The 24214-nt window shown below is 41.2% G+C and overlaps 4 protein-coding genes across 13 annotated transcripts; 3 read left to right on the top strand and 1 right to left on the bottom strand.

Annotated features, from left to right (window-relative positions):
* The first annotated feature begins 173 nt into the window (after positions 1-173).
* Positions 174-6511, top strand: nrbp1 (nuclear receptor binding protein 1). Its single transcript, XM_077552526.1, has 18 exons — positions 174-784; positions 1006-1268; positions 1421-1543; positions 2446-2547; positions 2644-2733; positions 2806-2846; positions 2933-3027; positions 3107-3190; positions 3272-3330; positions 3860-3958; positions 4045-4177; positions 4263-4353; positions 4426-4476; positions 4544-4679; positions 4764-4817; positions 4889-4952; positions 5047-5102; positions 5185-6511. Exons 2-18 carry the CDS (start codon positions 1029-1031, stop codon positions 5278-5280), a joined length of 1614 nt encoding a protein of 537 aa, XP_077408652.1. The 5' UTR covers positions 174-784; positions 1006-1028; the 3' UTR covers positions 5281-6511.
* Positions 6512-8253: 1742 nt separating this feature from the next.
* Positions 8254-10418, top strand: LOC144039312 (E3 SUMO-protein ligase ZBED1-like). The gene is made up of 2 exons (XM_077552525.1): positions 8254-9439; positions 9532-10418. Exons 1-2 carry the CDS (start codon positions 8262-8264, stop codon positions 10181-10183), a joined length of 1830 nt encoding a protein of 609 aa, XP_077408651.1. The 5' UTR covers positions 8254-8261; the 3' UTR covers positions 10184-10418.
* Positions 9456-23884, bottom strand: LOC144039310 (macoilin-1). Of its 10 annotated transcripts, none has more exons than XM_077552518.1 (13): positions 21314-23884; positions 20156-21230; positions 18830-19078; positions 17551-17692; positions 16501-16627; positions 16272-16395; positions 15987-16162; positions 15217-15685; positions 13802-13960; positions 13541-13702; positions 13338-13467; positions 11770-11944; positions 9456-11567 (listed from the first exon to the last, which is right to left on the bottom strand). In XM_077552518.1, exons 3-13 carry the CDS (start codon positions 18904-18906, stop codon positions 11377-11379), a joined length of 1932 nt encoding a protein of 643 aa, XP_077408644.1. In that variant the 5' UTR covers positions 18907-19078; positions 20156-21230; positions 21314-23884; the 3' UTR covers positions 9456-11376. The 10 variants fall into 10 exon arrangements, with proteins under 10 accessions (XP_077408644.1, XP_077408646.1, XP_077408643.1 ...); XM_077552520.1 differs by having other exon boundaries at positions 18830-19068; XM_077552517.1 differs by having other exon boundaries at positions 18830-20261; positions 20826-21230.
* Positions 18691-22986, top strand: LOC144039316 (serotriflin-like). Its single transcript, XM_077552529.1, has 7 exons — positions 18691-20995; positions 21175-21275; positions 21352-21442; positions 21945-22087; positions 22203-22297; positions 22506-22588; positions 22787-22986. The coding sequence occupies exons 1-7, from the start codon at positions 20896-20898 to the stop codon at positions 22912-22914; spliced, it is 741 nt and encodes a 246-aa protein (XP_077408655.1). The 5' UTR covers positions 18691-20895; the 3' UTR covers positions 22915-22986.
* Positions 23885-24214: the final 330 nt, after the last annotated feature.

The following is a 24214-nucleotide window of genomic DNA, read 5'->3' as shown; positions in this document are numbered from 1 at the left end:
GCCAATTCACGGTTGCCAGATATAATTTTAAGAATACTAGCGAACAGTCAGTTTAAACACAGAATTATTATTTTTATTTAAATTATATACAGGCAGAAGATACAAGTCTTATTAGTGTGCGTTTAAAGATGTTTAGAAAGTATAGGAATGTTAAACCATTCTAAAATATGAAAGTATTTTCATCTATTTATGCCACACAAAGGGGGATGCCGCTTTTAAGATCTGGCAACCCGAACCTACTCTGACGTACGACTGCGCTCGAGTAGTGCAGTGTGCATCTGGAACTTGTCGCCATCACATTTGTCTGTGTGTAAAAACTAGCTCTTTACAGACCTTGAATATGCCACGTTAATTGACACCTTTACGTGTCTGTGGGTTTTCAAATGAAACTTTTCTATGTTAGTTGTCAGTAAATGTATGTAGCAGTGTCGTAATGGTGTAATTGTGTCAACTGTGTTTAATTTTCGGCGTTATCCAAGGGAGTAGCAGCAAGGTTAACCCAAGGAGCGGTTGGCTGCTTCAGAACGCTAACGCTAGTTAGCTTGCATTTCCGTTCTGCATTTTCAACTGATTTATTAAGTGAAAATTGAATCCTGTTACTAAACTTTGTCGTGGCTTTTGTCGCCCCGATGGTGTTCTCCAGCTAAGGAAGTTAGCCGCAAGGAACCCAGAAGATTTTTTTTTTTCGTTTTTAGCTAACGAGGCTTTAAAAAAACAAGCTTGGGACCGGAGACGAAAGTGCGTTAAACTGGAGCTGACACCGTCACATTCCTTCCTTTAACACGTATGTATTCCATGTTTTTGCTTGGGCTACTCGTGTGTTTTCTTATGTTGTGACCTTTTTCCTTTATGGCGTTCGTTTAGCATATTTTTCCCCTTAAAGCGCCAGCTGTTAGCTACCGCTGTTGTTAACCTCCCCCAGTATTTCAAGCTAACGATAAAAAAAACACAAAGCGAGCGAATGATCGATAAATAGGCTCATCGTCGTCACTGTCGCACGGGCAGGCTGCCCGGCGTGACCAGCCATCATGTCGGAGGGCTCCGAGAGCAAGCAGGCCCCGGACGCGGTCCAGGAAGCCAAGCCCGAGCCGATGGCCTCTGCCGCCGCCGGTCAAGGCGTGACGTCGGTGTCTCCCCCCGTGTCCGTGGTGAACCCGCCGCCCGCTGCAGCCGCCGCCGCCACGGAGGACGAGGAGGAGGAAAGCGAGGACGAGTCTGAGATCTTGGAGGAGAGTCCTTGTGGACGCTGGCAGAAGCGCAGAGAAGAGGTTAGTTGCTATCTGAACTCACTTTCTGCATAGGTGCAATTAGCACAAAAGCGAACAATGCTTTTCCTACTCTCAGTTCTATACAATGTTCGCTTTGGAGGTAAAGTAATCCCACCTACAATGATCACATGGTTTGATTGTCCTCCTTGAAGGTGAATCAACGAAATGTACCCGGCATCGATAACGCCTACTTGGCCATGGACACCGAGGAGGGAGTCGAGGTGGTGTGGAACGAAGTCATGTTCTCAGAAAGGAAAAACTTCAAGTTACAAGAGGTTGGTGAACTGCGAGCTATTACTCTTAACACTTGGATGTTCCAAAATACATTGACTTGTGAGGAAAGGGGTTTGAGGAACCGAAAGGAAGACTCTTGTTCACACATTCCTCCAAATAAAATAAACTAAAATAAATATGCTACTCTCAGTGGACGTTTACTACGTTCAAACCTTTTTTTTTTTAAAAAAATGTTGATTAACATTCTACTAACAATGGGGAGCAAATGGGGAATTCCTGAAAAAAACAAAAAATATTTAACCCTGGAGAACCCAAGAACCCTTTTCTTCGTAATTATGAATTATACATTAAATGACTGCTATAAATTCACTGAACACCAAAATATATGTTTTTTCAATGTTTTTTTTTTTTCAATTTATTCTCTAATTTAGGATTAGGGCGAAATTTGACCCTTTGGGATTTAGGGGTATCATTTTGAAAAATCTGAATAACAAAAACTGTCAGTAAACTATTTAGAATTTAAGAAAATAATCAATCAAATACACAGCTACATTGAACAATATATATTTTTTTCTTTTATTTGTTGCATTTTAGCCATCTTGTCACCACCACTCTGGCTCATGTAATTGCAATATTCATCCACTAGATGGCCCCATGCAGGGGTCAGAAGTGGCACTCTGGACTTTTGAAGTTAAATTTGTAAAGAAAAAAAAAGGTCTTTGTTATTTGAGTAGCAGAATTTATAGGGGCCAAATTTGACCCCATGGGTTTTCCAGGGTTAAACATATTAAGGGGGGGGGGTGTTTAGTGTCTTACCACCCTCTCGCTAACAACAAACTGAAGGCAAGAGGTCAGACATGTTGCCTGCAGTAGAGCAAAAATGCATTCTGGGTCATTATAAGTTCAACAAAAAATCTTCAAAGTTTTTCCTTTCTCTCGACAGGAAAAGGTCAAAGCCGTGTTTGACAATTTGATCCAGCTGGAGCATTTGAACATCGTCAAGTTCCACAAGTACTGGGCCGACGTCAAGGAGAACCGAGCCCGGGTACGCGGACGCCATCTTCTTTCATCGCGCTCGCCCTCCCAACAAGCCACGTTGACATTGTTTGCGTCGTACCTTTTTTTTTCCCCCCCGCTGCAGGTCATCTTCATCACTGAGTACATGTCATCCGGAAGCCTCAAGCAGTTTCTGAAAAAGACGAAGAAGAATCACAAGACTATGAATGAAAAGGTGTGGGAAAATGAAGATGTTTTGTTACCGTCGACCGCCGATTGCGTTTCAATCGTTGTGTGTGCGTTTCAGGCTTGGAAGCGCTGGTGCACGCAGATTTTGTCTGCCCTCAGGTGAGTCCCTCGAAAAAAAACAAAACGACTCTTCAAGCGCGTCCGACGTCTGCTGTTGACATTTTGTTTTTTGTTTCCCGCGCCAGCTACTTGCACTCCTGCGAACCTCCCATCATTCACGGCAACCTGACCTGCGACACCATCTTCATCCAGCACAACGGCCTCATCAAGATCGGCTCAGGTAGAAGAACGTCATTTCGACATGTTCCGATAATGAAGCTCAACTTTTACCTTTTTTTTTTATTTTTATTTTATCCTAGTGGCTCCAGACACGATTAACAACCATGTCAAAACATGTCGGGAAGAGCAGAAGAGCCTTCATTTTTTTGCTCCAGAATATGGAGGTAAGAGCTTGCATTACATTTTTTTTGCTACATTTTTTATTATTATTATTATTAAAAATAAAATGATGCTGCTCCTCACAGCTGTTGCCAATGTGACCACTGCGGTGGATATCTACTCCTTTGGAATGTGCGCCTTAGAGGTGAGGGCTTGCGTTGACCTCGCCAGTATTAACTCTTTGACTGCCAGACGTTTTCAGAAAAGGGATGCCGTGGGTGCCAGCCGATTTAAGCATTTTTGACTGATCTTTCAAGGTCCACAGAAAATTATGTGTTTGAACTATGGAAACACACATACTACCAAATGAAAGATTGGACTCTCATCTTTCATTAGAAAAAAAAAAGTTTGTTTCTACCTTATTCCGTTTTTCAGTAATCAACAATAGAAAATGGTTAGTTTCACCTCTGTTTTGAAACAAACGTCTTTTAACGTCTTTGGCACTCCTCCATAGGATTTTACTCAACGTTATTTCACCTTTTTGGCAGTCAAAGAGATAAGTGCACTGTGAAAAGGGCTTAGTCCAATTGGAATTCTTGCCAATCAGTTGTAGGGCACAGAGAGAGACCATTTTGTCTTTAAAATGAATTTCTCTTTTTTTTCTTCCTTTTTTTTTCTGAAAAAAAATCGAAATGAATTTCTAACGCCATTTTTTTTTTTAATTCCTTTCCCAGATGGCAGTGTTAGAAATCCAGAGTAACGGAGATTCGTCGTACGTTTCGCAAGAAGCCATAAACAGTGCCATTCAGTCCTTAGAGGACCCCTTACAGCGGGTAAGCAGTCTTCTACAATTTGAGCCCCGCCCCCTTTCAATTTGTCATCTTTTTTTTCTTTTTTTTTTCTCCTCCTCTTCTCCCAGGAATTCATCCAGAAGTGTCTGCAGGTGGACCCGGACAAGCGTCCCACGGCCAGGGAGCTCCTGTTCCACCAGGCCTTGTTCGAGGTGCCGCTGCTCAAGCTGCTCGCCGCTCACTGCATCGTCAGCCACCAGCGTGAGCGGAGACACGCCCATTTAAATGGGGCAGCGAACGTGGGTGCGTGAATGTCCTCACGTCATTTTTTTTTTCTCTCTCGTAGATATGATTCCCGAGAACGCTTTAGAGGAGATGACGAAGAACATGGACCCCAACCTGGTGATTGTGGAGGGGAAGGAGGGCGTTCAGATGAAGTGAGTGCGCTTCCTTAACTGCTTGGAGGTCTTGGATTTTAGCCGAACTTATTTTTTTTTTCTCCTCCTCAGGCTGTCACAGTTTCCCGCCCTTGAGCTGGACAAGTTCCTGGAGGACGTCAGGTACGAGAGCGTTTCATATCACGGCTAACATGAGCAAGATGATTGAATCGTTGTTCCCGGCTGTCAGGAACGGGATCTACCCCCTGACGGCGTTTGGGATCCCGTGTCCGCAACAACCTCAGCAGGAGGCGGTCAAGTCGCCCATCGTGCCGCCCTCCGTCAAAACGCCCACCCCGGAACCCGCCGAACTCGAGACCAGGAAGGTGAGAACCGGCCACGCGGCTAACCCGGCTACCGAAGCCTTTCCTTTGGCCCCCGCCTGACCGTAACGCCAATTGTGTCCGCAGGTGCTTCAGATGCAGTGCAACATCGAACCCGTGGACGAAGGCGCCAAGCATCACGTGAGGCGTCTCGTCGCTATGCGCTCGCACAGAAATGATTCCAAAGCTTAAACTTGATGTTTTTCCTTTAGCTGACTTTACTGCTCAAACTTGAGGACAAACTCAACCGACACTTGAGCTGCGATCTGTTACCAAGTAGGTTATTGTCTTGCTAACCAGCTAACTCGCTAGGTTGTCTCTTCATAAAGCTCCTTGTGTCTTTTAAAAAAAAAAAAAAAATTTTTTTTAGATGAGAATGTGCACGAGTTGGCCGTGGAGCTTGTTCAGCTCGGCTTCATCAGTGAGGTAAGGCCACCATGAAGAGGGAAAAAAAAATTAACCTTTGACCTCTATTTGAAGACATTCCCGTGACTTTTTTGGTGTCCAGGGCGATCAGCCTCGTCTCGCGTGCGTTCTCGAAGAGGCCTTCTCCAAGTTCTACAGCCGCAACGGTTCCCTCAACCCTGTGACGGTCTCCTCGTAGCCAAGGACCCCCCCAAGCGGGCCCCTCCTCCGCGTCCCGGGTCGGCCGCCGTCACACCTTCCTCCTCGCACACGCAAGAGGAAAGCCTTGCTCTTGACTGCGGCCCCCTCGCCGCAGTCTTTTGTTTGTTCTGGCGGGACAAAGCTGACACTAAGTGGTTCTCTCTCTCTCTCTTTTTTTTTTGTTCTTCTTTTGAAGTATTTTTTTATTCTTCTCTTCCAAACCAGTACAGCCATCAAGCCTCGTTGCAACAAGAAGAAAAAAAGAAAAAAAAAAGAAGCTTGTTTCGTTAACTTAAAAAATGTTTAAACTGCGAAAAAAGCGTTATTTTCCTCAAGTCAGTATTAAAAGTGTATTTTTAACATTTTTACTGTTAAATAACTGTCTCCTCCCCTCCTCCAGATTACTGAAGTGTTGTCAAGTGTGTTTTGGGCTGCTTTCCTGTCCAGATCAAGACAATCGGAGACAGCGTGTAGTCGTACAAGTTGAAAATATCCCAACTATTTATTTGTGTGGGCTGTCATTCACTTGCAGCACAATTGTGGCCATTCGTTCTGAATGTAAGCTTCTACTTATCCCTTTTTCATGCAATTATCAGAACAATTTTTTTTTTCATTAAACCTGCACATGCTCATAAGATATAATATCTTGCCATTAATAATTGTTTCCAAATTTAGTCCGGGCCAAAGTAGGAAAACGGTTCTCCAATGCTGCTGTTTGAAATCACGCTGTTACTTTCTACACAAGCTCCCGACTCGTAATCAAGTCTGTGAAGGTGGCATTCATTTGACACCAGAGGCTGCTTTCCATCAATGTGAACGTCATAATTTATTTCATTTTTTTTTTTTTTTTTTTACACTTGTGTCTGCTCTGTATGTGCTTTGCTAGTCGATGAGAATTAACGTGAGCAAAAATTCAGTCAAGTCTGTAAAACTATTTTCAAATGTCCGTGGCTGTGAATAGCGGCACATTTTGCACTTTTCTCTCCCACCTGTTTGTTACTTTTGAGTGAAAATGTCCAGCAGCCTCCCAAAAAAAAAAGAAAAAATGACATGCAAAATTAGCCAAAAGGCCATCATAAGGGATCATTTGCGTTGCCTTTGCTGCGACTTGTCTCACAGGGTGTGTACAGACTTGGAGAGCACTTGACACTCACGCTTTCTGCTATCTATTGGTTTGCCCTTTTGTTTTGTTTTTTCACTTCCTGAAAATAAAAAATACTAATCTGCAATTTGCTCTGTTGTGTTTTGTTTGAAATCCTATCAAAAACTTGTCTTAAATAATGCGATTAAAATGATGCACACAAATGAGACAAAATTCATTTATACAAAAAAAAAAAAATTGGAATTCTCCATTCTCTGATTTAAGAAAGGGTAGCCCTTGTACAAGTACAGTATACTCTTGTACATACTTCATGTCACAATGTGTGCTCCAATACACTTTCATGCTGACAAAACACGTTGCCGTACAAATTGACAAAAGAGGTATAATAATAAAAGTAAAGCCAGACTAAAAAATTGTTTTGATATAAAACACCTTAGAAACACGCTCTAAATAAAAAGCTACAAAAAAAAATTGTTTTTTTCACTTCACAAAAAAATTTTTTTTTGTGACATCACAGCTCTGGAGTGTCATCCAGCTGTTGGTTGAAATATCCATTCTGTACAATTCAGTGTACGAGTAGAAAAGAAAAGAAGCCGAACTACAAAAACAGTACATAAGCACTTCAGTTCAAACACAGCACGCGTTCAGACGTTCACATTAACTTCGTGTCTTACTTCCTTGTTTGAAAGTCACGTTTAGAGGCACAGTAATTCCGTTTGTGGGCCACGTTTGGACTCCGGTCGTGGACGAGGTCCCGATCCAAACACAATGTTATGCAAATCCAGAAGATAAACAGGATTACTTGTCAAACCTGCTCAATCCAATGACATTTGTGTTAAATGTATCGTTCAAATAGTTAGCCACTTTTATAGACAAAAACACACTGTTGCATACTAATTGCTTTAAAAAGATAGAATATTAAAAAAAAAAAAATTTTGTGGTTATAAACCTGATAATTTTTATAAAGTGTCCCAAAAGTCACTATACACTTCTTTTATATATATATTTTGTGACACAAACAAAATAGCAAAAAGGAAATTATTAATAACTTTTGGGACACCCTGTATATGTGAATATAAAAAAAAAATTGAGGCCATAATGCTGCTTAGAGACAGTAAAGAATAATTAATCACATTAAGGAAACAGTTGCAGCCTTTTTTTTTTCAGCCCCAAAAATAAAAAATATGTTTTGATAAATATAAAAAGCTCACAAAATTTGGAACACACTTTTCATTGGACATTATGTGAATAATATATCAGTTTGAGTTGGAGTTATGATTTGCATCAACTGTGTATAATGAAGGTGAGTAACCAGCAGTTTGCATTCAAAAATATTTGAAAAAAAAGAAACAATTGATTTGAATGGAAAATGAGTTGAAATTTGCAAGTATCTTGATTCTGACGGCATTCAAATCCAGTGGGTAAAAAAAAAAAATACAGAAAAAAAACATTAGAGCACTAACTTGATTACCACAGCTGCCTTAGTTCCCTTATTTCAAATATACAATAAATCAACATGTTTCTTGCTTTGACAAAATGATTATTTTTTGTAATTTAGTTTTTTTAAATGCTAAATCTTGAATATTTTTACATTGATTTACATGCCCGGAAATAGAAAACTGTCGCTGTACAGAAAATGTATCTCCAAAATTGAACGGTTTTTTTAAAAAACAATTATATATATATATATTAGGGGTTCCACTTTAATGTGACCTAAAAAAAAAAAAGCGGGGGGTTTAAAACGCATTTTAATCACGGTTTGTGTTTGCTCTGATGCGCGTGTATATCATGTGACCAGTGGAGGGCAGCAAAGCACTTGACGCGCGCAGTCTGACGGAAATGACGAAGTAGAAGAAGAATCGTTCTCGTTCAAAACAATGCGGAACCATTTTATCAGTGCACATTTTGTGATACACCGATTAGATGACACCGACGGATTTATCAACATGGAGCAATGGAATGAAGCCGCTGCGCGTGGAGTGTTGGGAGGCAAATTTTTTTTCCAAATGCAACCCGATGGAAGCTTTAATAAAAGCGTGGTTTTCTGCCTATTTTGCCAAAAACAGTTTGCATACCACCGCAACAATTCGACCCTCCGCTACCACCTGAACGCAAAACATCCTTTCGCCAACGACGCCGATGACGCGAGCAGACCCGCCACGAGTCGTCAGCAACGCAGAATCGGTGATATAATCGGCTTCAGGACAAGTGAGTCAACATCGGAGAAACTCACAACCTCCATCGTCAACTGGATCGCTCTGGACTGCAGACCGCTATCAATAGTCGAAGATAAAGGGCTCGAAAAAGTGCTCCAGATTGCGACGTGCAATCCGACTTTGAAGCTGCCTTGCAGAGACGCTATTTCAGACATACTCCAACAAATGTACGACACTGAAAAACTATTAAAATTCGATGCGTTAAAGAACGCTCAATTTGTGGCTCTGACCGGGGATTACTGGAGCTCCGTTCGCGATGAGATTTACGTCGGAGTCACCGCGCACATTGTTGACGTCACAAACGGGACATGGCATCTGCAGTCTTTTATCGCGACTGTGCTGAATACAGACAGCAGACATGTTGAAAACTGCCACGAAGAGTTTCTCTCGGTGGCGGAGGCTTGGGGGATTCGGCAAAAGATCACCACGATCGGAACAGAGAGTGCACCGAACACCGTGGCTGCCGAGAAACGCCTCCAGTTCCAACACGTGCCTTGCATTGCTCACATCTTGCAAAGCACCATCGCGGTTAGCCTTTTTGAAGGCGGTTTTAATGGCGCGTTGATAAAATGTCGCAAGATAGTCGCTCACTTCAAACACAGCCCCGAGAATACAGAGGAACTGTACCAGGAGCAATCGAGACTGGGTCAAGAAAACGAGCCGCTGGTCCAAGATGTTTCCACAAGATGGAATTCGACGCTTGATATGGTCGCTCGTCTACTGAAGAATCAAGAGGCAGTTTTTACTGCTTTGGACAAACAGAAGCATGCGCTTAATATGTTAACTCCGTCGGAGATTCTTCAACTCCAAAAGATGGCGATTGTTCTTGAACCATGCAGGTAAATAAAAAAATAATTTAAAAAAGTGTTCTTCACGGGATTTTATTGTTATTGTTTCTTCAATAATGACTTTCCTGAATTGTCTCCCGCAGATTTGTGAGCGAGCTCCTCGGAGGCGAGACCTTCGTGCCGTGTTCGGTGGTCTTGCCCGCTCTCTGCCACCTGCAGCACGCCATGGAGGTCTCCGACGACGACCCGGACTGCATTGCGAAATTCAAGACCGCCTTCGCGAAAGACTTATCCCGACGCGCGGCGACGCTCAACCACGAATGGCTCAAGATGGCCGCCGTGCTCGACCCCCGCTTTAAGGACTTGAAGTGTCTTAAAAGGGGGGAGCGAGAAGAGGTTTGGACCAGGCTGGAGGTCCTGCTGCAAGAACAGTTTGACGGTACCGCCGCGCCGGAGCCCAGAAAGAAAAAGAGGCTCCTCTCGTCATTCGATTCCGAGTCCGATTCCGACGAGGAGGCCCAGTGGATCGGGGCCCTGAAATTGTATCGGAGCGAAATCAGCATCAGCGAGACGGACTGCCCGCTACATTGGTGGGCCGGTCGGGCGGCGACCCACCCGGAGCTGTCCGTCCTGGCCCGCAAGTATCTGAGCAGCCCGGCCACTTCCGTCCCTTGCGAGAGGCTCTTCTCACTCGCGGGTCACGTCGTTACTAAAAAGAGAGCCGTCTTGAGCGCGGCAAACGTCAACAGGCTGGTTTGTCTTAGCAACTGGCTGAAAGACAAGGAGAATAAGTAGCGGCGCCGGCCAGCGGGTTTGGCGTTTTTTTTTTTGCACAAAAAGTGTTACGGCCTAACGTACGTTCATTTCTTCGTGAAAGAAGAGAGATGTGCATGTTGTGTTGAGTTGTTTTAGATATGTAAATGAAATGCACTACTCTAGAAAAAAAAAAGTTCCTACAATAGCAATTTTAGCCTGTGACTGTTTTGTATTGGAATGTGATTAAATGCTTTTTTTCCCCCAATTGACAATATTCACGTCTCTGTTTATTTATTTGGCCATTAAAACTTTTTTTTTTTTAATGTTCATTTTGGGTTAAATTGTAAAAAAAAAAAAAAAAATACCCCTAATATATCACGTTTTTTTTATATGTATCTGAATTTTTATGATTTTGTAAACCTCAAACTTACGCAGTCTTGAGGAAATTTTTTTTTTATACCTCCACATTTTGTTTTATTTAGCTGAAATTATTTAAAAATTGATTTAAAAATTTACTGTGAAAAACCGAATGACAAAAAATAAATAAAAATTTGTTCCCCCCCCCCAGATAAATGATTATAATTTCTAAATGTGGTGATAAAAAAAGATGTCATTCTTGCTATTTCTCTGATAAAATTCGGCGGCAAAATTTTTTTTTTTAAACACTTCTATGTAAAAGTCTTTTTGATGTTTTTTTTCAGCTTAAAAGAAAACTCCCCAATTTAGTCCCAACTTTTGTCACAATAAAATCCCCAAATTTGGAGAAACATGCTTTGTGCTGGACAGCGACTGCAATGTATGTAAACCTACCGACATTATTCCATATGATTAAAAAATTAGCAAAACTTGTGCTTTTCATCACGTGTGTGTGTGCTGTGACCTCGCCGTGGAAAGTTTTGTGCTTGCATTTTCCGTTTTTTTTTTCCAATTTCCTTTTTTCAAAGCATGAACCTGAAGAGAGTGTGAATGAAAATACGAAAAACATGATCTGACTTGCATGGACCGAATTGGATGCCTAAGTCCAGGTACCTGTGCATTAGCCTCCCACCGTTGACAGATCATCTTTAGCAAAGGTAGAGCGGGATGTCACATTAGCACCTGTAGCACGCCCCTAAGGCCTGTTGTCGCGCGGAGGCCGCTTGGTGTCCTCTGGAAGCAGACGACAATGGCGGCGGCTGACATTTCATCCCGTTAAGCCCCTCTCTTCCCACCTGACGCGGGTGCGGGGGGGTCTACTTCTTTAGACACTGGTACATGAGGGCGCGCGGGTTGAGCATGTAGCGCTCGGAGCTGAGCAGCTTGGTGAGGTACTGAGGCACGGGGGGCCGGGGGGCCACGTAGGACACGGCGGGGCTCACCGCCATCACCTCGGCGATCTTCTGCTTCATGCTGCTGATTTCCTTGTCCTGCCTCAGCAGCTTGTCTGTGACGGACACACCGAGAGGAAAAGCCGGGTTACTAAACGTATTATTTCATCAATGTGATTTTTTTTTTTTTGACTTGCAAAATTTCCGTTTCCAAAATGTGCAAAAACGCAAACTGTTACTCATGTAATGACCGCAAGAGGGTGCTGTTGCGCCATATAAATGTCAACGCCAACTCCCAAATAAGAAACGATGTGGAACCTTGAGCGATCTCCAGCTGCCTGCGGGCGTCCCCCAGCGCTGAGAACAGGTCCAGCTTGATGCGCGTCTCGGCGCTCAGGTTGTACTCCAGATGCTGAGCCTTGTCCTGAAGGGCCGACAGGGTGGACAGCAGCATGTCCGTGTCCTTTTCCACGCCGCGGTACTTCCCTAAAGCCTAAAAAATGGTACAATTCCACATTCACGCATGTGATGACAGCTACCATAATTTCACAAACCAATGCAGATGGGAGGGGGGGGGGGTGCTAAGTCACTGCTCAACATAACTACAACAAAAGATTCCTCATTTTAATTAATTTGAGAAATATTTATGTGATTTTAGGTGCTGCTGTTTTGATTAGCAACTATTTATCACTAGAGTTTAAATGGGCTCAGCATATGACTGTGTAATCCTCCTGTTTCTTAACATCTTCTTCTTCTTTTATTGTTATATTTTATGTTTAATTGAAAGGGGACGAGTAATTGAAATTAACATGACGATATATTTCAGTCTGTCCTATGACTGTCCTGCGCACACTCTATTTTGTACATGTTCAGTTGGGCCAATTTATTTGTTGACCACCTAAACAGCCTTAAATAAAGTTAATGTATGTTTTAAAGAGCTAAAATAGACTGGGGTCAATGTGCAGACAATAGAACAGGACAGGACAGGACACACTGAACTACAGTTTCTCGTCAAGCTAATTTACTGTTCTTTTGGTTTAGCTTGTTGTCCCCAATTAATTATGTAAAATCATTAAAAAATAATAATAATAATAAAAAGAAGTCAGGGATGAAGAAAACAATGTTAGGAAAGAGCAACTACAACACAAAAAGAAGCAAAAAAATAAATAGATGTCGGTCATTAACTCATTCACTGCCATTGACGGCTATAGACGTCAAAGATTCATTTGAACTATTTCTATTGTTTTAACATTTTTTCCCACTTTTGTAAACAAGAGTATGAAAACCTAGATTTTTTCAATTGTATTAGAACAGATATAAAATTTGTGATTAATCATGAGTTAACTAGTGAAGTCATGCAATTAATTACGGTTAAAAATGGTAATCGCCTGACGCCCCTAATTTTTAATAATCTTTTCCTTATTAAAAAAAATAGATTATTAAAAAAAATATTATTAAAAATTAGGCGCATCGGGCGATTAAAATTTGCAATTAATCACATGACTTCACTCTTGTTAACAAAATTGGAAAAAAATGTTAAACTAATAGAAATAGTTAAAAATGAATTTTTGACGTCTATAGCTGTCAATGACAGTGAATGAGTTCAAATTTGTCGGATTTGGATTTGGAACAGGATTATTATCTGTGTGTGAATCCATCAAATGATGATACTTGTTAATACTTTTTATTTTCCTGATAGGAAAAAAAGTAGATATCTATTTGAGGGAGGTGTTTAAATATCCACACTAGAGTTCAATAGGGCCCACTATTTAATAGAACACGTCATGTTGACTTTTATCCAAAATGAAACCGATCCAGATCATAAACAATAAATACACTTCGCTTCGCCAAGAAGCAAATATGAGAATCAAAATGTCAATAAATACCTCCACATTACTCTCTAGATCGAACATCCGACTCTCTTTGACTTGATATTGCAGCTGCAGTTGTTTGTACTCGCTCTCCAGATCTTTAACTCTTTTCCGTAACATTTGGCTTTCGCTGTTTTCCTGCCTGCTGCCAGACAAAGAAGGAACCAGTCATGGGATTTATTTACATACGCAAACAACATATCGCTTGCATTTGGTACCTGGCGGTCAAGGTCCTGGCCGCCTCGTCGGGTCTGTGCGCCAGAAGCTCGGCCGCCTGCCTCTCCAACGACAGCCTGGCCTCCGTCTCCGCCCGCGTCTTCTTTTCCAGCATGGCGCTGGTCTGCTTGTCCCGCTGCTTGGTTTTGCTCAAGCACATGATCCTATAACGGAAAAAATGAGGTCATAATACTTTCAATGAAATTCTATAATTTACCCATCACCCGAATGGGGAGAACAAATATGGAAAATGGTTGGCTCACTTGCTCTGCAGCAGCATGTTGGACTGTCGCAGCAGGGCCACTTCGGGCCTGAGGCTCCTCTCGTTGTTGGTCAGGTTGCAGACGTGACTCCTCAGCTCCTGCTCGCCGTGTCGGCTCACCTGCAGCTCGCCCCTCAGCTTCCTCAGCTCCTGCTCCAGCCTGAGTCGAAAAAAGGGGGAGAATATCGGATCATCAGATGTTGCAACAGTTCGTACGCACATACACATACTCACCCACATACAAAAAAAATAAAAATAATAAAAAAAAAAAAAAAAAAAAAAAGAGAGAGCAATGATGATGACATGTCAAATCGGTAAAATTACCGAATGAGCTCTCCAGAAAAAAAAATAAAAAGATGTTGCAAAAGTAGTTGAATGTAAGAATGGATTTAAAAAAAAAATCTTTTGCTAGTACTGACTGACTTAAAAAAAACCCTGAAAAAATACAGACTGAAATGTCATGAATTTGTCCTGTCAAAGTAAATACACATTGATAACTTTGACAACATAATACGTATACAGAGCAGAATTTAAAAAAACAAACATTATATAGCATATTTGTGTTTAGTTTTTTTAAAACCAGGAGCTAGCTAGCGCTGGCTCAGCTCTTATGCTATCAATACAACATGCTCCCGTAGAAGTTAGAACTGCTAACGTTGTGAACTCAGTAGCAAGAACATGTGAAAGTAGTGAATGATAACAATTAAAAAAGGTATTCTGTATCTACAGTATATGTGTTTAAAATAAAAGGAATGACAACTTTTATGCTGTCAAAACAACGTGTCCATGTAGCATTGCTAACACTATGAACTGAATAGCAAAAAAATGCTAGCGTAGCTAATGATAACAACTAAAAAGGTATATGTACCGTATTTGTGTTAGTAAAAAAGGATAATGAATATTTGGGAAAAATTTTGGTTCAATGACAGAACTTTTACACTATCAAAAAACGTGTTTCCGTAGCATTGCATTGTAAACTGAGTAGCAAGAAAATGCTAAAATAGCTAATGATAACAACTAAAAAGGTATGCTGTACCTTACTTGTCTCTTTTTACAAAAAATAGATGAGAATTTTGGAACGACAGAACTTTTATGCTATCGAAACATGGCCCCTAATAGCATTGCTAACATTGTGAACTGAGTAACAAAAAAATGCTAAAGTAGCTAATGATAACAACTAAAAAGGTATCCTCTACCTTACTGTCTGTGTTTAAAAAAAAAAAAGGATAATAAACATTTTGGAACAAGAGAAGCTGGTGAGTTGGTACAAGAGACAAACAAATAATATGTAAACATATAAATATATATACATATATATTAGGGGTGTAGATCTCTCCTATAAAAGATGACTTGATGCATACAGTATCTCGATACATGGGGTTCCATATGATTCAAGTACGGTAGTAGTCGTCTCACCTGCTCAGCTGCTCAGCATGTTGATTCTGAGCCACTGTAGCACTTTTATCGGCACCATCCCGGTTCGGGCTGACCGTTTTCCCGCCGCACCGTTGTTTCTTCTCCGTCCTGCCAGCAGGGGGCGAAGGCGTGGTCGTGTTAGTTCGCCGGACTCTTGGTGACGGGTTCTTCACCACACGTGCAGCTTTGCCGGCCTGTTCCTCCTGAGGTAGTTTTTCTGGGGTTGCGGAGGATTCTGGTCCCGGTGACCCGTTGCGGAGCGCCTCTCTGGACTCGCTCGAGCTGCCTTTGGACAACAACGGCTTCCGGTTGGATTCAGCTGAGCGGACTTCCTGTGTCGCCTTTTCGGCCGCTCGCTCCTCGCTACGGATTTGGAGGCAGTCTACGGTGTGGGACTCGTCTTGAGGCAGAAGAGCGCCGTTCTGATACTGGTACTGACTGGACTCAGACTTTGACTTCCATTTGGAGGCTGGGAAGACCAAAACAAATAGTTCCCTTTTTTTAAATATATTTTTTTAAATAAATGTATCTTATTTTGATCTAAACATTTTTTTTTCCTATCCCATGATTTCACTGAAAAACTCTTATTCACTGTTATTTATACTCAAGCCCTGTCTAAGTATTGGTAACAGTCAGTTTTGCTTTGGCGCCATCTTGTGGCATCTTGGTGCATCATACAGCGCTTTGGCGTCACCTTCATTGTCAGCTTGTCTATCTAGCTATACAAGATACATTCAGATGTCATTCTGCTCATGTCATTGGCAACTTACAGCCATTGTCGGCCGCCATCTTGGGGTACAGCGGCAGGCCCGGCGGGAGCGAGTGCTGCAGCAGGTGCATGTGGAAGTCGTTGTCGCTCTGCACCGCCTTCTGGATGCGCAGCTTGAAGATGTTGGTAAAGTAGCAGGTGGCGTCAAAGCCCAGATAGACAACCGGATAGCCGATACTGAATCACACACACGGAGTCATGCAAACCAAATGAGGTTTCATCTAATAAAATTATGCCAAATTATGTTTATTTTTGTTGATATCACTTTTGCGTGAATTTAATATACCAGTGAGCAGCAAAGATATGAGAAAGATTGGCATGTGAGGTTTTGAGGTCTTTGAGTCGAAGGGACGCCTCTGTGTACACAAGAAGAATCCACAAAGACACTGTGGAGATGCAGATGCCCTTTTCTAAGGAGACAAAGCAAAAAAAAAAAAAAAAAAAAATTGATGAGAAATTTTGTAAATTTTTTCATTCCATTGCACAACAATTAAAAAAAAAAACTGCACACTTACCTGTGTGCCAAATATAATTGAATACCACGTAGGTGCTGGCCACAAAGAAGAGCCAGTGCAGAGGAACAAAAATCAAACAAAAGATGTCAAGTGTGAAGGCGGCGCACACAAAAAACATGCAAATGACCTGCAAGCACACAAATGATGTCGTTAGTAGGATACAACAACCGAAAAACATTGCCCGCAAGTCCGCTAGCTTAATGCTAACAACACTGTATACTGTATTTTTTTTTTTAATCCTCTGTGAAGAAATATTACTACAATTTACTTTGTCATTTACAGTAGTTGAGTGAAATTCTTCATTTTTTTGGTTTTCATTACTGTATTATATTGCCACCTGGTGGCCATGTCAAGCATACTAGTTAGCTTAATGCTAACAACACTGTACACTGTATTTTTTTTATCCTCTGTGAAGAAATATCACTACAATTTACTTTGTCATTTACAGTAGAGTGAAATTCTTCATTTTTTTGTTTGTTTTCATTACTGTATTATATTGCCACCTGGTGGCCATGTCAAGCATACTAGTTAGCTTAATGCTAACAACACTGTACCCTGTATTTTTTTTATCCTCTGTGAAGAAATATTACTACAATTTACTTTGTCATTTACAGTAGTTGAGTGAAATTCTTCATTTTTTTGGTTTTCATTACTGTATTATATTGCCACCTGGTGGCCATGTCAAGCATACTAGTTAGCTTAATGCTAACAACACTGTACCCTGTATTTTTTTATCCTCTGTGAAGAAATATTACTACAATTTACTTTGTCATTTACAGTAGTTGAGTGAAATTCTTCATTTTTTTTGTTTGTTTTCATTACTGTATTATATTGCCACCTGGTGGCCATGTCAAGCATACCAGAAGGCGCAATGAATCAATCGCGATAGCTACAGGTATGTTTTTGTGTTATTTTCAAAATGTACAAAAAATTGAAATGACCTACATTTACCAAATTTATTATAATCAAGAGTTGAGTAGTCGTACATCCACACTTATTACATATTTTAAAAAAGAAAAAAAAGAAAAAAAAGAAACAGGGGGTCCTCACCAGCCCATGGCAATGGAATGTTGTGTACACGCTGCCAAAGAAGAGCCAGCATGGCCACAAGTATTCCAGACGAAATTCCAGAAGGAAATCTGCCAGCAGCACCAACATCCACATGGCCATCAACTTCAGGAAGGTGTATGCACTGCAAATATGCAATTTGATAGAAAGACAAATTTGAGTCAGTAGTTGCTGTATCTTAAACATCCTTTTAAATGAAGCCACTTCACCAACAATTACTGTCTTTTTTTTTTTTTTTATGAGACCACCACAAAGCCCAGAAGAAGAGCCGTGGTTTCCTCCCTTTGTTCTGCTCATCCATAGGCTGCTGTTGCCACATCGGCCCTTCTTTGTTTGGTAACCATGGCAATATTTCATCTGGAGGAGAGCGAGACAGCAAAGGGGAGGGAGGGAGAGCCACGCACAGCATCCTCCCGCACATACTTTCAATTGCAATTGTTTTCGAGTGGGACTGCTTAATTTGTGTTTAAAATCTTGCGAGGACAAAGGGTTGAATCGATTTTTTTTTTTTTAAAGTCATGTGAGAAGTTGTTTCACAAAAAGGAGCACAACATGGGACGTAAAAAAAATGCCCTGACTTTAATCAATAAAAATATTACTAATTACTACATTTAAAAAAAAGTTCTAAAAGAAAGCCGTTTGCTTTTTAATAACAAAATTATGTTGACATTGGCAATAAGTATACAATTGACATATCTCAAGTTAAGCAAGGTTAGAAGTTGTTCCAGAAAAGGAAGCAAAATGCAGAAGTTGTCTTTAATTTGTACATTTAAATTGTATTATTTTTATTTAACAATTATGAAAAAAAGATCATAAGCGTTTAATAATTTATATTTTAAATACATTTTTCCAAAAATATGAGGTCATTAAACATTTTTGGTGGCACTTTTATACAAAATAATTACTATTAGTGTGCACCAGAAGCTAAATAAGTGCCATTTCCGGCTAAATAACACATTTTTAAATTGATCGCTGCAATTAAAATGGCATGAAACGAGTGTCAATAAAAGCAGGAAGGTTGCAACTTCATGCAGCTTTCTTCTCTTTGTGTGTGAACAATGAGGCGCCACGCACGCTCGCACACGCACAATAAAAACAACAACAACGACGACGAGGCAGTGGCGGTGACGTGATGCAGACAGGTGAGTGGCGGACGTGCCACCGGCATGCACACAAAGACGCAGACGGGCAGGCAGCACCACAACAAAAGCAGCCAGCAGCCTGGCTGGCTGCCTGGCTGGCTGTCTGTCTGTCTGTCTACCTTTCGGACAGCCGCTCGCTTATTTTCAATTTCTTCATCTTTCGGAGCCTGCTCGCGTCCACGTATCGTTTCTTCATGGTATCTTCTTCTTTCTCCCTCTCCCCGTCGCCCTTTTGTCTTCCACCGCGACGGAGGAAGAGGAAGAAGAAGAGGAAGAAGAGGGACGGCCGTTTGCCTCGCGATGAAGAGGATGTTCACGCCAACCTGTGATGATGACGATGGTGGCGAGGATGGTGGTGCTGGTGATGTCTGGGGAAAAAAAAAAAAAAAGGGTACCGATGAGCGGCGGTGCGCATGCGCAGTGGATGGCGCACCTATAAGCGTGGAAGGCAAACGCCGTTTTCAAAATGATCCCCTAGTGATGAAATTGAGAAGTCATTTGATATTCATTGTTGGGTAGATGTTGTTCAGCAACGTGTACTGTAAAATATTATTTAAAATGCTGCTAAAAGTTTTTAGTGGAGTAAATCACTTTTTACAGTTCGAGTAAACTAATATCACATACACCTTCCATTTCAGATGAAGCTGTAGTGTAAACACAAAATATTATAAAACACAGATAAGGGATCAAACTTGGAGCGAGAGAAAAAAAAAGGATAAAACGAGAGACTTTTGCACGATAACGTCCGTCAGGGAAATTAATTTGAAGCAGTGCTGTCCTTTCCAGCCGAAAGGTGACGTAAAGGTTAGAAGATTTAAGACAAAGATTGAACTCTTTAGTGCGAAAATGCCAGACATCGTGTTTTGAGAAAACCAGGCACTGCTTATCACAAGGCTAATACCACCCTTATAACAAAAATATGAATGGAAACAAAATGTCATTTCATTTTGACATTATTTCAAATAAATGGTTGAATAAAACAAAACATGGCCAACTGTTACAAATTGAATACAAATAGCAGGTGTGAGCCAAAACACATAGGAGATAATGAGCTCACTAACACGTGATATCATTAACACTGTTAAGTTAGTAATATTTACACAATTAACATAATACTGCCTGCATTATGCATTACAAAATACACATACTGATGCAAACCAGGGTTAGGATAGTTCATTTTCATTTTTGCCGGTTCATATCATAACACAGTTAAGGAGCCAATCTGGAGCTTTCAAAGAACCAGCACGTCCGACATATTGTTTTGACAGTGGCCGTTCGTTAAAATAGCGTGAAAGGCATGACGTAATCTCCATCGCATCTACGTGACACCGACATGGCTTAAGGTTAATATCACGCAGGAGGAAAAGGAACCGAAGTTTCCCTTCACTTATAGAGGCAATGAAGGACATCCTGCTTCGGAGAACAATGGATGAAGGAAGCCCTACCTGCCTCTTTTGGCTCACGGTTCAGGTGCTTGTCAGGGGGGCAGGTGTAAATACAGCACCGGAAATCGAGAGGGGAGGGGAAAATCCAAGAGACGTTGCTGAATAACTGCAGGGGAAATTTAATTTAGAAGGCAAACTATATATATACGGGAAGTTGAATCTATCTATCTATAAAATGTACTTTGTCTTTATTTTTATACAAATAGCAAGTGTACCGTAAAATTCCATGAATAACACGCACCCATATATAATACTTTATCAGCGAGTGTTTGCACAGGTTAGCGTTAGCTAACAGTGGTATCAGTGTTAGCTTCTGATAAGCGGCACATACTAGAATGTTTGGTTGAAAGTTGACGTGGGGACTTGTGTCTTTTTTTTTTTTTGCCACTATGTAACCACTGTACGAACGAATCACACTAATTAAGCATCATTTGGTCCTAACATGCTAACTATTTGGCTAGCTTGCTAACTGAAAGCAGCCTTACTGAACAACCATGAAGTTTAGGGTAACCAAATCAGGATTAGCTGTAGAAGCCAGTGTTTGCCAGTCATTCTTGCACCACTGGACAATATAAACAGAGAGCGCTAAAATCATCAAGGTCGTTTCACAGGTGCCAAACTGCAGGAAAAACTCCGTGAGATGCCCTTGAGAGTACGTGTTTAAGCTCACGTGGCAGCGTGGCCTCGGCGTATATAAATGGAACGGTGGCCCTAAGAGGGTGTCGGTCCAGGTTTTAGCAATGAACTCGTTCCTTTTCACCTTCCTGTGCACCTTGGGCCTCTGTGCCGTCCTTCAAGTGTCAGCCATCTTGGAGGAGGATGTGGAGGCAGTGCCTGTAAGTTCAATCAAACTCAAAAGTCAGTGATGTCAGATGCATTTTGGGTATTTAATGCTACACTTCTTTTCCTATTTGTGATCAACCTAGCTGAAGGAAGGTGAGTATATTTATCGCACAACTTTTGTTCCAGGCCCCCCCAGACAAAATTGCGCAACATCTTTTAATGCCGCTTGACTTTAGGAACAGTCCTGACCTCGTCCTCGGAACAGAATGAGATTGTGGATAAACACAACACCCTGCGGAGGAACGTCAAGCCGACTGCTAGCAACATGCTGAAAATGGTAAACAATACCGTGTCAAAGGTATTGATCGTCCATACCGCATTGAATCCAAAGTGCATGTGTTGCTCCTCCACAGAGTTGGAACAGAGAAGCGGCAGCCAACGCTCAGCGGTGGGCCAACACCTGCTCCATGAACCACAGCCCGTCCAGCTCCAGGGAGATCAGTAGTAAGTTGCTTATTAGCCAGCATCCACATATGCCGTTGTTGGACGGCGTTTCTATTTTTTGATGCCCCCTGAAATTGTTGTCCATCCTGTCATGCCATTAAGCCTGTAAGAAACTCGCAATTTTTTTCAGTGACATTACAACCAACATGTTGCCTTTTTTTCGGTGAACAGCGGTAGCAGAATAAATATATAATTTTTGGGGGTGATTTTCATATCGTATGTAGTTGTCCACTGTTTATCATAGTGGAAGATGAATTCATATAAAAAAACTTTTAGAAATGAGAAACATTTGTAGAAAAAGTACATAGCCAGTTTGCTAACTGAATCATGCTAGCTGAAGCTCAACAATGTTTATGCTAGCGTTAGCCAAAATGTCCACCCTTTCAGCAAGCTCACGCCACTTTTTCATTTATCATCTGAACTAAAATGACAGTTAAAGGTAGTAAAGGGTCCATTTGGCTACAAAAAAAATGACCAAGATGATCTTCTTTTTGTGCTCTAGCTAGCGGTTGCGGTGAGAACTTGTACATGGCCAGCTACAAAAACAGCTGGAGCAAGGCCATCCAGTCGTGGTATGACGAGGTGAAGGACTGGCGCTACGGAGTGGGCTCTGTCAACGGAAGAGTTGTCGGGCATTTCACACAGGTACGGATAGACAGGCCACTAAATCCCAGCAGTTATACTGCTTAGTGTGTATATATATGCCGAAGTTTTTGTATGCATTTTGGTTTTTAATCCCAAATAATTTCTCCCTTTCTAGATTGTTTGGTACCGCTCCAACCAGATTGGCTGTGCTATGGCCTACTGTCCTAACTCCCGCTACAAGTATTTCTACGTCTGCCACTACTGCCCACCGTAAGTTCGTAAACGACCTCGAATCCATAAAAAAACACACACACTGATAATAAAATGGCTTGGATTTAAATAAGGGTTGAAAATTAAGAACTAGGAAATATATTTGGAAGTACGTAATAGAACCACATTTATTTTGGTTGATTCAATAAAAATCAGGAAGTGAGTGTCATCACGCAATAAATAATTGATGTTGTGACCTATATTTTAGTGGAAATTACCAGTTGTCTCGCCCCTACAAGTCCGGATCCACCTGTGCTGACTGCCCCAACGCCTGTGAGAACAAGCTGTGCAGTAAGTAGAATCCGCCTGAATTTGATATCTGTTCTAAATGTACAATACATTTTTTCTAGCTTTTCATACTTTTGTTAACAAATGTGTAAAAAGGGGGAAACTAATAGAAATAATTCAAATGAATTTTTGACGTCTATAGCCGTCAATGGCAGTGAATGAGTTAATAAATCAACACGCTGTGGTATCATCCCCCTATAGCCAACCCTTGTCAGTACACTGACAAGTACAGCAACTGTCCTGAGCTGAAGCAGCAGCACGGTTGCAACAACAGCAACGTCGCCTCCTGGTGTCCCGCCTCCTGCAAGTGCTCATCTCAGATTAGCTAAATGACTCGGACTGAAATGTTGCATCGAAATAAAAAAAATCTTGCAATTTGCATGTGCAGTCATCGTTGTGCGTCTTTTAGATAGATAATAATAGCTTAATAGATAAAATAATAACATTTCCTAAAGGTGTCTCAGGACTGGTTGACATTCACATTGTCTATTCCAGTGGGTCATCATCATCACAAAAATGGCGAGTGGTTGAAAGGTCAAATTGTTACCTACTTCCTCATGTTTTCTTTTCTTCCATCTAAGAAACTCGGGCCGCTTATTAGCGACCCGCCAGGCTCCCTCTGGTGGTCATTGTTATTTTTGGTGTTTCTCGGACGGGTTGTGTCAGCGAAGACAAAATCCTTGCGTGTTTTTATTGGCCAATAAATCTGATTCTGATTCTGTTACGTCAAGGCACAATTATTAGGTCTGGTGCACGATTGAATCCTTGGAAAAGGAAAAAATACATCATAATTAAAATACAGTAAAAAGAAAAAACTATTATAGTGGTACATAGTCATTATTAATAGAAAAAAACATACTACATACATTTGGATAGTCTTAAAATTAAAACGATACTTTAATTATGAAAGCAATACAAAAGAGGTATCCGGGCTAGTCCATTACTCATAAGCCATCCACGTGGATGTTTCCTGGTTGCCATGGCAACAACAAACAGTCTCCTTATTACAAAGCCAGTGTACACGATTCAAATAATTTTGAAGCTCTCCAATATGAAATTGCTGTGAGTCCCAGGCAATGTGTTGAAGGATAAAGATCATTTGGAAGCGAATTATCCAAAGGTGACTCATTTCGGAGCGCTATTTAACAGCCGAGCATGTTTTCATTTTCCTCATGAATCAACTTCAGCGTCTAAGACTTCCTATTGCATGTGCTACTATTGTGTTAAAATGAGCTTCTTTTCCAAATGATAATAAGCTGCTTTCACTGAAAATAAACACTCGAGGCACATACTAGAATGTTTGGTGAAGTTGACATGGGGACTTGGGTCTTTTTTTTTTTTTTTTTTTTGCCAATATGTAACCACTGCACGAACAAATCACACTAATTAAGCCTCATTTGGTCCTAACATGCTAACTATTTGGCTAGCTTGCTAACTGAAAGCAGCCATACTGAACAACCATGAAGTTTAGGGTAACTGTCAAGAAGGCAAAGTTTGGTGGTGGAGGCGAAGGAGATGTACAAAAAATGACTTTAATTACTGCAAAACAAAAGCGAACTCCAAATGGCAAGAGAAAACAAAACGTGGGGAGGACACCAAGGCAAAAACTGGTAGCACGACGGGAGGGAA

Source organism: Vanacampus margaritifer, chromosome 19 (assembly GCF_051991255.1).
Source record: "Vanacampus margaritifer isolate UIUO_Vmar chromosome 19, RoL_Vmar_1.0, whole genome shotgun sequence".
Classification (NCBI taxonomy): domain Eukaryota; kingdom Metazoa; phylum Chordata; class Actinopteri; order Syngnathiformes; family Syngnathidae; genus Vanacampus; species Vanacampus margaritifer.
The sequence above is the reverse complement of the archived record's forward strand: the minus strand, read 5'-3'. Positions and strand labels throughout refer to the sequence as shown.